The sequence below is a fragment of the Labeo rohita genome, chromosome 1 (genome assembly GCF_022985175.1).
Source record: "Labeo rohita strain BAU-BD-2019 chromosome 1, IGBB_LRoh.1.0, whole genome shotgun sequence".
Taxonomy (NCBI): domain Eukaryota; kingdom Metazoa; phylum Chordata; class Actinopteri; order Cypriniformes; family Cyprinidae; genus Labeo; species Labeo rohita.
The window spans coordinates 45496459-45513230 of NC_066869.1; the positions used below are offsets into that span (position 1 = coordinate 45496459).

Consider the following 16772-nt stretch of genomic DNA (forward strand, 5'->3'; position numbering starts at 1 on the left):
CTCTCTCTCTCTCTCTCTCTCTCTCTCTCTATATATATATATATAAACAATATTTAAAAAAAATATTTGGTATTTAAAAAAAAATATTTGGTATATTTCACATATATTCTATATTTCAATTTATTTCTATTATTTCTCTATTTTTGTATCATTTTCTATTGTTTTCTATTGTCTATCATTTTCTTTTTGTTTTCACCTTTAACCCAGTATCTGTGCTTGTTTGTATGCCCAACACTAAACGACCCCTCTGGGATTTCTGCACTTTTTAAAGCATCCCCCCCCCTGCCATATGTCATGGTACTTATGAAATCAATCAATCAAAAAAAAAAAAAAAAAAAAAAAATAAAAAAAAAAAAATAAAATAAAATAAAAAAAATATATATATATATATCTTATTTAAAATATATCTTTATTTAAAAATCGTTTATACACACACACACAATTTTACATATATAAGATTTTAAAGGATTTTATATTAGTGTTTTTCTTTTATTGGAAACAGGCTAGTGGAAACAGTAGTCAAAAGAGGTATTGTTCGTTTATTAGTCAGCTGGATCTGGCACTGGCACCACTTCATTGCATGACACTAAACAGTCATGTTTATGGCCCTGCCTAAGGTGGCCCTCTAGTGCCTATAAAAGAAATCACATCAACAGTGTGCTAAAAGCCATGAGCTGAACTGCTTTTAAATCTTTATATGGTGTTACTTTCATTCGTCCAGAAAACATCACATTTTTTACACATGATGAGGTGATTATATTAATTTATAGCCCACTTTAAACAATATTTAGGTAAATATGTATGGTTCTTTTGATATTGTGACCGTGTCACATTATTCTGTTTTATTATTCTTCATTTTTATTCTTTTTATATAAAACACTTTTGATCTATCAGATTATTTCAGTCCAAATGCAGTAAGCCCAGTTCAAACTTAAACTAGTTTAAAGAACTGATTTTTTCATTCATATATAAATAATATTTACAATAAATAAATGTAATAAAATATATTACATCTTTTATTTATTTACATGTTTGTTTACTCATTGTCTTTTGTCCAACTTTCACCAAATAACCCCCAAACTGTTTTGTATGACATCTGATATTTCTCTGTTTTTCAAAGGATTTTGGGGAAAAAAGGAAGGATATATTGGTTATACTGCATATATACTTATTCATCTTTTAAAATGACCTTTCATATTTAATTTACATCACACAAATTTTGCATTATTAGTCCAGTAGATGGAGTCATGCACGCTTGATTTCAGAACTGCAATCTGGTATTTGTTGACTCTGAAGGATCACTGCACTGGCACTTTGACCATCCATTTATAATTTGACAGATAAGATATAAACACACGGGGATATAAATTGTCTAGTGAATTAACGGTGCCATCAATTTGCTCAAATTAATATAGGGCAATGTTGACACAACATTTATAGGCAGGTCACCTTGAAGGGCACGGACGTTTAAAGGAGAAATATTGAAATGGAAAATGATGAAAATTTTGGTCAGTTTTTCCAAAAACACACAGAGCTCAAATTACGCGCGCACACACACAAAATAAAAAAAAAAAAATAATAATAATTATAGGCCCTTACAACAACGGCTCATTTTATATTTTTCAAAACTCCATTCATGAAACTGAAAAATAAATAAATACATCTAATAAAACTATCTAATCGACCTGTCAGGTGATTTTATGTCTGTTACATACAGGCAATAACAAATAATATATTAGAACCTGCATGAAAATGAAAAAAAAAAAAAAATGAATATACCTGGTGAGAATATAACAGCTACTTATATAACATAAATACAATTATATGTGTCGATCTCTGTGTTGTTAAATAAAAATAGTTTGACGCGCACAGTGCGACGTCACGCTTGCGTCATGGACATCCCCTCCCACTCGCTTTGTTTCGTGCTGTAGGACGTGACTGCATCTGCGTGAACGTTCGCGTTAAATCATGGCTATTGTGTAAATGGCAAAAACTATCGTCTCCGTATATGACTGATCCGTGCCATATGATCTCAAGTCAGATCGAGAGCTGCCTTTAATTTGAATTAACCAAGGATTTACTGTTTTTATTCGCTGGCTGGGCTGGCCGTATATGAAAATGGACCAGGCGGCGAGCCGCTACCAAGTGGTAAGTCTAATTCACCCATCGTTATATAAGACGATCAAACATTCCATGTTATACAATACACCGACATATCCGAACTGCTGATTACTGGCATTTTGTCCGATTGTCTTTAATCATTCATGACTTCCGCATCATCAGACCTTCACCGCTACAAAGTGCGCGACAGTTCACACAGGACGCGTTGCGTTCAGATCCGCTAAACGGTGTGCAACTGAATGGAAGCGTTACAAAGTTGCGCTCATTTTACATTGTCACCCTAACTTAAAATAAAACGCCCTTTTCCCTTCCTCTAATAAATAAAACAGAGACACTCAACTGATTAAATGCCAAAGATTGATATCCATCTGATATGTGTGTACGAACAGCGCAGACACAAGAACGCAACGCAAAATAGCTTAAGAACGCGTCTTGTTTGAACAGTTCCTAACCCAGCTGAAGATCTGATATAACGTTAGTGGCAATGGTAACTGCAGTTAATGCTGTTTGGAGTAAAATCACAAATTGATCATAATTTTACTAAACTACCATATTTTAAGAATGATATTTAATAAAATTTGCTTAAAACGTACTGAGACAATGTTTTGTCGCAATAAAAATGTTTTGAAACATTGTATGGTATCACAGGTGCATATTGCACATATAGTTCCAGATGGTTTTGATTCGTTCAAATGCATTTTCACACCATATAGACATGCATGGGACCTTAGACGCATTTTGACGTTCAATTTTCAGTCATCACTAGTGCGTTTCAGCGCAGATTGAGATTGGGCAGATTGGGCGTTCAAAAACAGTTTGATGCGTCACAGAGAGGCATGGACGTTCAGTTTTGAGGTATGATTGTGCGTTCCAACGCTTTTCGAATTGTCACAGGTACACACAGAACTTTTTAAGATTTTGGGTTTATTTTGACGTTTAGTTTTGAGGTAGCGTTGGGGCGTTCAAATGCATTTTTAATGGTCACGGACATGTATGGGACCTTGGGCGCATTTTGACGTTCCGTTTTTAGTCGTCACTGGTGCGTTCCAACGCAGTTTGAGTTGTCACAGGTACACTCAGAACTTTTTAAGATTTTGGGTTTATTTTAACGTTTAGTTTTGAGGTAGCGTTGGGGCGTTCAAATGCATTTTTAATGGTCACGGATATTTATGGGACCTTGGGCGCATTTAGACGTTCCGTTTTTAGTCATCACTAGTGCGTTCCAACGCAGTTTGAGTTGTCACTGGTTCGCAGCGATATTTTGGGGCGTTCAAATACAGTTTGATGCGTCACAGAGAAGCATGGGGCGTTCAGTTTTGAGGTATGATTGGTGCGTTCCAACGCAGTTCGAGTTGTCACCGGTGCATACAGAACTTTTTAAGATTTTGGGTTCATTTTGACGTTTAATTATGAGATATCACCTGTGGGTTAATCCAGTTTAGCTTGTCACAGGTGCACTCGGAACTTTTTATGTTTTTGGGGCGTTCAAACACAGTTTGATGCCACAGAGAGGCATAGCACGTTCAGTTTTTAGGTATGATTGGTGCGTTCCAACGCAGTTTGAGTTGTCACAGGCACACACAGAACTTTTTAAGACTTTGGATTCATTTTGAGCTGTCCCTGCGTGTTAATGGAGTTTGAGTTGTCACAGGTGCGCAGCGCTATTTTGTGGCGTTCAAATACAGTTTGATGCCACAGAGAGACATGGGACATTCAGTTTTGAGGATTAGAGCGTTCCAACGTAGTTTGAGTTGTCAGACACACAGACCGTTTTAAGATTTTGGCACGTTCAAATGCATTTTGACGCCTCATTTGACGTTCAGTTTTGAGGTATCACTGGTGAGTTCCAATGCAGTTTGAGTTGTCACAGATGCACTCTGAACTTTTTACGCTTTGGGGGGATTCAAATGCATTTTGAATTGTCACGAGCATCTATGGGACCTTGAATGCATATTGACGTTCAATTATGAGGCATCACTGGTGCGTTCCAAAACAATCGTTACTGCAGGTGACCTTGAAACTTTTTAAGGTTACATAAGTGCATTTGGAACGTTAAATGCATTTCATTTTTTAAGTTATAGATATATTTGGGAGCACTCAAAACCATTTTGTGATATAAGTTGGATTGATCAAATGCATTTTGAAGCAATGGTTATAACACATTTTGAGGCATCAGTGGTGCGTTCCAATGCAATCTGAGTTGTTTTAGTCACATTTTAGTCATTTATAGGCATGTTAAGTAAGCCTACATGCAACATTTAAACATTAAAATGCATGTTGAGCCATTAGGTCCTTTGAAGACATTTTGAGGCATGATAGGCATGATAGGCATCAAAACACGCCTTTGTTGTGTTTGTTACCTGAACACATCATAGGCGTGTTTAGAATGTTTGACAGTGTTTTACAATCATGCCTTATAGTCATGTTTGGTGTTTGTTATTAGTACATTTGGGTGTGTTCAAAGACATTTTGATGCATTGTAGATGTCTTTGGGATATTTCAATGCATTTTGATGTTTGGGCCATGTCAGGGAGATTGAATTGCATTTTAAGGCGTTGGCCACAAACGTCCTTTCCTCTTGGATGATACTTAGTTAGGTTTAGAGTCACAACCTTCTACTGTATCGTAAACAACGCAAGTGTGGTATAATCACAGGTTTGTGTGTGAGTGTGTGTTTTCTACCCTCAACAGTAGAGCAGGCCTTGAACGTAAGTGTTCTGGATGTAGGGTCTTTTGTTTATTATGGAAATCTAGTGGCTCACTGCTCAGCCGGGAAGGGTTATGTGTAGCATCCCAGAATATAATATCTTTTATAAACATACAATACAAATTATATCCCTTACAAAGAATTACCAAGGTAATAACATGTTTTTTGGGCCATGGTGCTATGTAAACACCACAATATTTACACACACTACAGCACAGATTGTAGACTTTGGATTTGAGCTCCAGGGTGTAAATCTGGTTCTTGGTAAATGTTTATCTAACAGGGAATAAGGCTAAAATATTGTGTAGTCTTAATATTACTGTATGCTTCATCAAAAACCTTGTTATTTTCTTTTCTAAATGTTTTGGTCAATAACAAGGAGAGCTTTCTGATATATTTTCATTTTCAAAGAAGATCACAGCAATTGCATGTCAGTTCCTGGAGTGTTGAGTAAATTATCCAGCAGGCCTCTGTATGTTTTCAAAGCCTTTTCATCGTTTCTAGGAAGGAAAAAAAAAATGCTCGCTTAGTCACAAACTTTTTTTGAGCTTGCTGCATGTTAGAAAGTTGCTATAGCAACCACCGCAGAATAGCGCTTCTTAGATGTGTCAACATATAAGCATAGCTGTTTTTTCCATTTTAAGGTAAATCGATATTTAGGTGGTTGTGGCTTTACCACATGAACTATTCTCAGAAGTCTCTTCCTGCAATATATTTCATAGCTCAGCTCTCACTGCACGAGTTCTTCTTCATCCTTATCCGTTTTATTATGCTTGTACTATGATATCACTTATCTCTGTCGCTCAGAACTCGTCAGCACACTGCAGAATTATGCAACTGTGCAATTTTTAATTGGACTTCATTTTTGTGCAGGAGTTATTTGATAGGCCAGTTTTGAAGTCTTTTTTTGTCAAGACCAATGTGGTATGATGACTTTGTTTGGAAAATATGAAGCTTTCAAGCTTTGTAGACAGTGACTTGTATTTAAAGTGAACCTGCCAAGGGACTATGGATGGAAGTTAGCCTGTTTTTTTTTTACATGTTGTTGTTGGTGTTGTTGTTGTGTATTATTAATGTGTATTGACCCTCATCATCAGATCAGTAAATAGACACATTTTCAGCAGGAAAGACTGTCCCGACATCCCCTAAATTCATTTTGTAATGTAACTATTTTTTTTATGAATGCAGCAGTATTAAAATGCTGGCCAAAATGTTAAATCGATTTTATTTTGGACTTTTTAATATGTGATATAATATATCTCTATTTTTAATATTTACTATCTTATTTGCTATATTATATTTTGTTCTTGGAAGTTGGTATGAAATGTAATTATTTTTTATGAATACACCTATATTAAAATGCTGGCCAATATGATAAACTGATAGTTTTTTGCTGTTATGACACATAATAATAAATGGCTGATAGAAATTACGTTTGAAAATACAACCAAAAAAAAAAAAAAAACTAAACTCATTGTAAATTAAATTTAGCATCACAACGTATACAATATAATGTATAGGCCTAGTAGGGGTCGTCTGATTATTGTCCTGGCCAGTATTAAGCATTTATATGGTTATCGGTCATTTTCAAAACTGATAACTGATTGCTGGTAAAATAATTTAAAAGCATTTAAAGAAAGTTTTTGTCAGAGCACCTTGTTATTCCTAATTTTTAAATTAAAATGCACAGTTAAAATGCACAGTTGCAAAATGCAACATTAAAACGCACAGTTAAATATCAAGTATCAGCCTTTCTGTTGTATTTTGTTTCAACAAATGCACTATTAAATTTAAAAATACATCCATAAAACTAAAATAATTTTAAATGAATTTTTGCATCACAACATTGTAATGTATAACATTTTATGGTTATGAGTATCGGTCATTTGTAAAACCAATTTGCTGGTAAAATAATTTAAAAGCATTTAAAGACATACATACCGGTTCAATATATTGGTTATCGGTCTACTTGATCTGTAATAACTGGTATCGGCATCGGCCCTGAAAAACACATATGGTCAACCCCTAAAGTTTAGTATTAAAAATATTCATATTGAGATTAATTTCTGCTAAATGTTACATTATTTGTTTAGTAACACTGTTAAGAATTAAGTTAAAAACTGACTAATTGAGTGTTAAGTGAAATGTAAATGTAGTCTAAACTGCACAATTAAATGTTAAAAAAAAAAAAAAAAAGCACAGTTAAATACCAAGTACCGGCCATTCTGTATTTTGTTTTAATAAATGCATTTTAAAATTACATTCAAAAATATAACCATAAAACCTAAAATAATTGTAAATTAATTTTAGTATCACCACATTATAATGTATAGTAGGGGACGAACGTGACAATATTAAGCATTATTAAGGTTTTTTAAGGTCTCTTAAACAGCACCGATAATTGGCCATGCTGATACATGGTCGACCCCTATTTCCAATGCATCCCTCTAGTTTTTTTGTATGTTACTTGTTAACAAAAGTGACATTTTAACAATTTATTTCAGATATTTCTCCTGAGAAAAACTTAAATAGCATCAAGTGAGGGCTTTCAGCAAACTGATTCTGTGCAGTCTTAGTCATAACACAGATAAGATGTACCGTTTATCTACAGTATGTTGTTTCTAACAGTCTATTGTGAATGACTGGAGATGCTTTCTTTGTCCCTGGGCAGTTGTTGTGTTGATGTAATGCCAATCCAGGTTGTCTGCTGGTTGTCCTCAGTGCAAAGTGAGAGCCCGACTCACCATTGGTGTTCTTGTGTCCTTGATGTGATCCTACAGTGCAGTCGTTCTCATGTGTACTTCATCCCTCATTGGATCTCTAATCCCGTTTCTGTTTGCCATTTCATACAGGATAGCAGAGTTGAACCTTAGAGCACTGACCTATGCAAAGACCTCCGTGGCTCTCAGCCCTGTCAGGAGGCCTTAGATATTATCATGTGGCGTAGTAAAAGATTGTCATTTTACTACACTACTGAACCATTGAACTGTTATTTATCAATATATCAGTGATATTAGGTCTATGTGGTCTGCATAGTTGGTTTGTTTTTGTTTAGTCTTAGTCCATGAGCTGTTAACACAAGTTATATTTATTTTCTGCATTTATCATACATATTATTTATTAGCATCTGACCAATTGCATGTTGATGATAGCCTATTAAATGCATGTCATGTTTTTTGTAGCTTATATAATATAATATAATGTAATATAATATAATATCATATACTTTATAATGTTTACTATTTTATTTTTTTTTTTACTGTGACTTGGAGGTTTCTTATTTATTTATTTATTTATTTATTTATAGTAGTAGGGGTTGACCGATTATCGGCCGATATTAAGCATTTTTAAAGTTGTCAGTATCTGTCATTTTCAAAACAGATTTGTTGATAAAATAATTGTGACATATTTTAAGAGGGTTGTTTTTTGCTAGTCCTTGTTATTCTTAATTTTGATTGATTGTTTTTTTTTTTTTTTTTTGCACCAGGCATATCGGTGCAGTGATCTTTTTTTTTTATTTTATTTATGAGCCAGTACATTAAATTTGTGTTTAAAACCATGCCATTACCTTAACACGAGTCACTACAATAATAAGAATTTCATAATTAATTTGTAAATTTAGTTTAAATTCAGAGCTGTCTGGTATTGCAATATTTCAGACATTGTTTAACATTTACAATTTAAGTATTTTGTTAGTTGATATTATAATTTGTTAAAGTTATATTATTAACATTTTAATTTCATAATATGAATACTTCTTAAATAAAGGGTAAGCACATGCATTTTTGCTGTAGTTGAATGTGGTATTAAAAATTATTTTAGCATTTGTGTGAATTACAGAAGATTTGGTTTTGTGATAAAACTACTATGAAGATTGTCCCTGTAAGTCTCAAATTACTCCTAACTGCCCAAAATGTGAAACTAATTTACTAGACTAATTTCACTCGGTCGAATCGCTCATATCTGTTTGGACGATTTGGACAGGTGCAGCTGAAGGCACAGCCTTGTGCCTCGGTCTCGTGGTTTGCATTACCACCACTCTCCTGTTACTGTGTGAATTTCGCTCTTAGGTAACTTCGTTGGCAAACAACTGTACATCCTGCGCTCTGATATGCCAAATGTGTCCCCTGCAATCTTGAACTGTCATATTACCATGAGGCCTCAATGCTCGGAAGACATTTTCAGGTCACTTTGTGCAGATTAAGATTTAAATCTACTTTTTAAATGTTTTATTCAGTGCTTCTTTTCAGCACTTGTTGAAGTTTAGCTTTACAGATTGTTTTGTTCATTGTAAGGCGAGGACAGGTTACGCCACCCAAGAGGCCAAGTTGTTGACTCAAGTTGTTGACGTGTTCCTTGCAGTGTCAGATGATATCCTCCCTTCATAGAGTACATTATGGTGTCAGTTCAGCTGACGCAAGATACAAGAGTTTGTAAGATTTGTCCTAAATTAACCAACACTTAGTTATGTTTTTTCAATATGAACTTTGTGTTTCTGTCCTTCCTTAGTTGCACAATGAGGATGATCCCTCTGAAGGGGCCTCCGGAGCAGAGCCGTCCACATCCTCCCAGGCCGCTGCCGCCATCGTGGGCATCAGCAACCCCGCGGTGGATACGGAAGCTCCGCCTCCTCCTTATACCAGCGTAGCGCTCGGAGCAACAGCTGCACCAGGTACAGACACGTGGAAAAAGTTATTATTTCCAGAGTAAGAGCAGGAATCTACTAGATTAGAAATTGATATTGTTTGCAGCTAGGGTTGAGTATCGAAAATCGATTCCGATTCCAGAATTGGATACTTAAGGTCAGGAATCGGATACTTCTGATAAAGTAAAAATTTCGATTCCGCCTATCGATTCCTATATGCGGCCCTTTTTGTTTTTTTTTCATCTTTGAGGACCCGATCTAGCAATCTGCCAGGACCTTGCTCGCTAATCTAAGTGCATAGCGCTCCAAAGTATGGCTACACTTGCGATCAGAAGTCGAAAAAGCAAAGTAGCCTATAATATTTGTGATAAGCTAAACATGTTACAATAGATGTGTCACCAATATGACAAAGCATTTAAAATTAACATATTGTTAAAGATCACGATTCAAACACCAACGTGATTCTGTTCCTAAATTACAGTGATTCATCTGTTTGATTCCTCAAACTTTCTTCCATGCAGCGTACGACCAGTGTGATTTGAGCATTCAAATCTGCGTTCGTGCTGCCGCTGACCTAAAGAGAGCCACTGTCATGTATATGAATGAAACAGTTTCACAGTCTTTTCAACCACAGTTCATTATTTCAATGTTACAAACATTTAAATAATCACAGAAGTACTGAGATAAAAGTTCTTAGTCTGGATATAAACTCTGTTATGTACGGTAGAGATCAAAATAGAGTACATCATCCTTTTGAAAGTTAATTTAAGATTCCAAATAATGTTAAAGAGTTATCAATTACGTCGTTATGTCCTTAGATGGCTTGGTTCATGGCTTATAGCACTTTAAGAAAGACTTTTATTTATTTATTTATTTATTTAAATAAAAATTGACACAAGTACTGTTTTACTGTATTTTATCAAATAAATGCAGCCTTGGTGAACATAAAGGACCTCTTTATAAAACAAAGTCTTACCGATCAAAGAGTGAGATTTTCAAACTTTAGTACACTGAAGACTGAAATTATTGCGTTGTTGTGTAGTTGCTAGGTTGCTAGTTATGGACTCAAGTCTAAAGAGCTGACCTCCAAGGCTTCTAGGTATGGCTTAGTATAAGTTTATCGTTGTTTTGCATGTTTTATTTCAACCTTAAAGTGAAACTCATAAGTCATTGCGAGTTATGCGTCATCGCCTGGTGCTTTACGTTATGAGTTTTATTCAGATCTCTACATATGAGCAATAGTAATCATGATGCTTAGGAGGACTTATTGTTTGGAAGATTCATATCTAGAAATGTGTGGCGTACGGCTGACCGGTGTTTTAATTGCTTTTCAGAGAGCACATTTCCGGGGGACTTTCCCGTTCCTCCACCATACAGCGTTGCGACATCTCTGCCCACTTACGATGAGGCGGAGAAGGCCAAAGCGGCAGCCATGGCTGCCTCAGCGGTGGAGGTCATTCCACGAGTGAGTATCTTATGTGCCTGCGCACCCACACGTTCTGCAGAACGACACGCCAAGCCCACGATTCGCACAACTTTCCACTGCGGCTTTGGTAGAGTCCAAAACATTCCCTCAGAAGGAAGCAAATTGCTATAGTAATGCTGGTATGATTTAATGATGACCAAAATGAAATGGGACATGTCTTAAAATCATGTGCGATTAGCTTTTAGAAGTAACCTAAGGAGAACCTTTTTGAGGATGTGGCGTGCCATAAAAACCATGACCTAGAAAGAGAATCCCACAGATTTATCTGAGCTCAGATCAAGAAGTGTTATGTAATGTGGCCCCAAAAAGTATTTGGAGACTCTTAAGATTGTCCGAATGTCATGGCATTAGATAACGGAATACCTGGCATCTGCAAACAAATGATGCTTTTCTCAGAATTCATTTTTCTGAGCCTCTTTTGCAGTGACCTCCGCACAGTGAGTCCCAAGGTGGTTTCTATATTTGAAATGGAGTACTAAATTACTACTTACTGAAGACTGAATATAGCTAAATTTTTAGCAGCCATTAGAGTCAAAGAATCCTTCGGAAGTCATTCTAATATGCCTATTTGCTGCCCAAGTAGCATTTATTACAATCATTAATGTTAGAAACAGCTGTTCTGCTTCATATTTTTGTGGAAACTGTGATACACGATCACTCAGATGTTTGAGGTAAGTAAGAAAGTACTGAAATAGAAATTAGTTTGGACACATTAAATTGATCAAAAATGGCAGTAAAACATTTATAATGTTACAAAAGATTTCTATTTTAAATAAATTCCATTTTTTAAACTTCATTCATTGACATTAAATATCACAACCGGTTTTCAGCATTGATAATAAGAACCGTAATTAATTTAACACTAACGACGATTAATAATATTTGAACACCAAATCAGTATATTAGAGTGATTTCTGAAGGATCATGTGACTGAAAATTCAGCTTTGCATCACAGAAATAAATTACATTTTAAAATGTATTCAAATAGAAAGTACTTATTTTAAATTCTAATAACATTTCAAAATTTACCATTTTTACTGTATTGTTAATCAAATAAATTAAGCCTTGGTGAGCACAAGAGACTTCTTTCAAAAACAGAAAATATTAAAATTATTAACTTTTTTTTTTTTTTTTTGGAAAGTACCTTCATCCTGCATTTGCAAATTGAGAACATGCAGAGAGAGAGAATGTGCAAGCACCCAAGTGCTCCAGCTCTGTTATGAAATCACTTCAGAAACAAAGAATGAATTAGAGCATTATTCAAGACTTTTACTTGTTATACAACCTCAGCAGCTCTGTTGTGAGCTGCAGTGTCAGAGTGGAGCCGGGCTGGGTTACCAGAGGCGTAGGCTGGATCACAAAGGAGTAGTTCACACAAAAATGAAAATTTGCCATTTTCTCAGCCTCATGTTATTCTAAACCTGTGGAGCACAAATGTGTTGTCCACAGTGTTGACGCTGTGCAGAAGTGAAATCATGCAGTGAAAGTACCACAGAAGTAGTCCTGCAGTCAAATACGTCTTGTGTTTTGAAGCAATGCTATAGCAAATGTTGTTTGCTCAAAAGGCAAACTTTTTTTTTTTTTTTTTAAGATGCCTTGCTTATTTTTATCCGAGCCAAATGAAGATGTTGAAGCTGGTGTAATGCCTCTATAGGCACTGCACGTGAATATACGCTACTGTGGAGTGGACGATTTTCAGTGAATAATGATTAATTTTCAGTCTGTTCATGCAAAGCTCTTGTATGACTTCAGAACAAGGTTATTATAGTAAACTAAAACTATTAAAACAAGTTCTGTTACTTGAAGTAAAATAAATAAATAAAAAAACCTTGTTTTATTTCAGCCAGTTGCCAAGGCTAATAAAATGTAAACTAGAGATATATGACAAAAACACAGCAAAATTAGTAGAACTTAACTAAAAAAAAAAAAAAAAAACATTTAAAAATATTAATTAAAAAAAAACAAACAATGATGCTAAAATAACTCTTTTTTTTTTTTTTTTAGAGTACTTGAAATATCGGTAACGCTTTACAATAAGGTTCCAATAGTTAATGTTGGTTAATGTATTAATATCAATAAACAATGCATTTATTACAGTATTTATTCATCTTTGTTAATGTTAGGTAATGAAAATACAGTCATTCATTCTTTGTTCATGTTAATTCACAGTGCATTAACAAACACAACTTGTAATTTTAATAATGCATTAGTAAATGTTGCAATTGATATTAACTGAAGTATTGTTTAATGTTAGTTCATGTTAACTAAAGTAGTTAACTAATGGTAAAGTGGTTAACTCGAGGGTCCGCCATCCTAAAATTTTAAAGACAGCTATACATTTTTGTGTAAAGACCTAATTTATACTGTGAAAAATGTTATATGGAAAATATTATATGGAAAATGTTTAGTTTCCATCGTTATGTTAATTTTTCTACTTGTTATAGTACTGTACTCCTAGATGTATTTAAATCAATAAATATAAAAAAATAACTTAAATAATTAAATTGTTAAATAAAAGAGACTCTTAAGATTGTCTGAATGTCATCGCATTAGATAACAGAATAACAAACCAACTGGCGTCTGCAAACGAATGATGCTTTTCTCAGAACTAACTTCCTTTTTTTTTGAGCCTCGTTTGCAGTGACCTCTGCACAGTGAGATCCAAGGTGGTTTCTATATTTGAAATGGAGTACTAAATTACTACTTACTGAAGACTGAATATAGCTGAATTTTTAGCAGCCATTAGAGTCAAAGAATCCTTCGGAAATCATTCTAATATGCCTATTTGCTGCCCAAGAAGTATTTATTATGATCATTAATGTTAAAAACAGTTCCTCTGCTTCATATTTTTGTATGAAATGTTAACATGTTATGTTAATTTTTTCTACTTGTTATAGTACTGTACTCCTAGATGTATTTAAATCAATAAATCTAAATCTAAATAAAAAAATTAACACTAGCTTCTCTGTTCCTTTTCTATTCTATCTGTTTTCTTTTTATTTATTTATCATTTTAAAAAACCCTTGCGACTTGTACTGCATTAAGCTAACTGAGACTTGTCATGTTACTGCTCTTGTTGATTTTGATTGCTTCCATTGTCCTCTTTTGTAAGTCGCTTTGGATTAAAGCGTCTGCTAAATGTCTAAATGTAAATTTGATCAATTTTTGTTTCAGTCTATCTAGTTATTTTTTTTTTTAATAATTTATTTTCAACCTTTTTTTTTTTTCAGACCTTTCTACAGACCCCAGTTTGAGACCACTTTAATGATACATTTATGGTGCTTTTTTGGTCATTTTTGGAGCATGGCAGCTGGTCATTATTCACTTTCACTGTATAAAAAAAAGACCTTGACATTGTGCAAAATAATTCTATAGCATATGGGTTTGGGAAAACATGAGGTAGAAGATAGAATTTTCTTTATCTGGTGAACTTTTCCCTTTACAAGCAAAACGATAAATAATTGCACAGAGTATCTGTTGACACAAGCCTTTGAACTTGATGCTTAACCTCAGGTTGCTCTGAAGATACTTTCCCTGCTGCTAGTGCACTTAAAGTGTGTTTGAATGAAAGTGTTTGCTAAAAGAAAAGTAATCAGGCTATGGAACACTGTAAATTACATCAGCATGTTGTTGTCTTATTTTTATAAGTGATCTCTTTGAGAAAATTCAGTAGAGAAAATTGCAATCATTTGTCAAGGTTTTAGTGCATTGAGATAGGAGTTGCTTGTTCTCTCATAACCATTTTCCACTTCACTGATAACTGACTGACACTGACACTTTGCTTCTCTATCTGCTTAAAGTAAATGGCCCCCGTTGTGACTGACTAACATCTTTTTATCTAGTACACTGTTGTTTATGTATGCTGGTCCAGTTGCTGGTGTGTAAACATTGAGGTTGCATCACAACCATGATGAATTCTGAGCCACTTTTGCCTTCTAAAACACTCATAAATGTTTCTCTTTATCCATCTACTTGTTAAAAAGGATGAAGATTTTCCAGTTCGGGATGACTTCAGTGACGCTGATCAGCTGAGGGTGGGAAATGATGGAATCTTTATGCTGGCCTTCTTCAGTAAGTCATGCAAAATGCTTGTTTTTTACACACGTGCATGTTTAGAATAGTATAGGCTACCATTATAATAATACTAAATTGGATTACATTTTTGCACAAAACTGGATGTAAAATGCACAATAACTATATTTCTTTAAAATGATGACTGTACTGGATTAAACATGTAGTTTGATGAAGGTTTCATCAACCTTTTAGCATATGACCAGTTATTGCATGTTGACTTTCTCCATTAGTGCTGTGTGTGCGCCATCTGGTGGTGTTGTGATGTATTGCACTTCAAGTATTTCTATACACCGTTTATAGTGGTCAGTCAGTAGCAATACAGTCAAACATAGTCCAGTCAGGTTAAATGAATGATTAGGCATGCTTTTATTAACAATGCATCACCATCTTTGTGACATATGTAAGCAGTCTTCAGGTTCAAGATGCGTTGGTATGCATATAAAAACATAGTTACCGTATTTATGTATGAAGGTCATTTTTTATTAATGCAGTATTCTCTTACTTTTGTGTAAACAGTGGCCTTTCTGTTCAACTGGATTGGGTTTTGCTTGTCTTTCTGTTTGACCAACACCATTGCTGGCCGATACGGTGCCATCTGTGGCTTTGGCCTTTCTCTTATCAAATGGATCCTCATTGTGAGGGTGAGTCTCTTAGTAGTTAATCGATTAACTAGAAACCCACACAGGAGGATAAGAAACTTGCAATTAAATTATTACAAAAACTCAGGGGTGAATATTACCATACATAAAATATTGTGTTCTGAATGTGAACTTAATCATTAAACTCAATGCTCAATGGTATTATTCTTTACAGTTTTCAGATTACTTTACTGGATACTTCAATGGGCAGTACTGGCTCTGGTGGATTTTCCTTGTTCTTGGTAAGTTGTTTTCCTGTGATATTAAGCATTAGTCATAATTTACTCACCCTCAAGTTGTTCCAAACCTATATAACTTTCTTATGTTAAACACCTTATATGATATTTTCAAGAATGTTGGTAATCCAGCAGGTAGCCATTGACTTCCACAGTAGTTTTTCTACTTACTGTGTTAGTCAAGGCTAATCTAGCGCTCGACTGAAGACAGAAACTCATACAGGTTTGGAACAGCTTAAGGGAGAGTAAATGACCAATTTTCCATTTTTCGTTGAACTATTCATTTAAAATAGATACTGAGAAGTTTTAAGTCATTCATCTGCAGTACTCTAGCGCCATCTGCTGGTTCACTGATTGCATGACGACATGATTCAAAATGGAGCTCAAAATACATTGTTGCATTAATAAATGCATTATGACCTAAATGCATTTTTATTAATTAGAGTAGATAATTTTAGCAAACAATAATTGTTGCATTAGTGTACTTTAATCGTGGTCATGAATGAATCCGGAGACGTAGGATCCATATGCAACCGTTTATTATACAAAGAGGAGTTAAACAGGCAGAGTTCGACAACAGCAGACTGGTATAGCGCAGGCAAATCCAACGGGGTAACAATAGTCCAGGCGGAAGGTCGGGGCAGGCGGCGATCAAAGGGGATAATCCAAATAACAGGCGAGATACAGTACAGGGCAGGCAGCACAGGTTCACATAAACAATAAACAGTCCAGTCGGTAACGAGAAGGCAGTCCGTGAAAATAACGCTCAGGATTGCTAGCATGGCCAAACAAAACTTCGCGAGGAAGCCGCCGAAGCGGCGTCCTAAAATGGCCGACCGAGCGGAAGTGACCCGGGCGGCCCGGA

At 35.0% G+C, this 16772-nt stretch overlaps 1 protein-coding gene across 1 annotated transcript; it reads left to right on the forward strand.

Moving 5' to 3' along the window:
- The first annotated feature begins 1895 nt into the window (after positions 1-1895).
- On the forward strand, positions 1896-15960 carry ndfip2 (Nedd4 family interacting protein 2). Its single transcript, XM_051118661.1, has 6 exons — positions 1896-2148; positions 9338-9500; positions 10808-10938; positions 14943-15030; positions 15550-15674; positions 15847-15960. Exons 1-6 carry the CDS (start codon positions 2113-2115, stop codon positions 15943-15945), a joined length of 642 nt encoding a protein of 213 aa, XP_050974618.1. The 5' UTR covers positions 1896-2112; the 3' UTR covers positions 15946-15960.
- Positions 15961-16772: the final 812 nt, after the last annotated feature.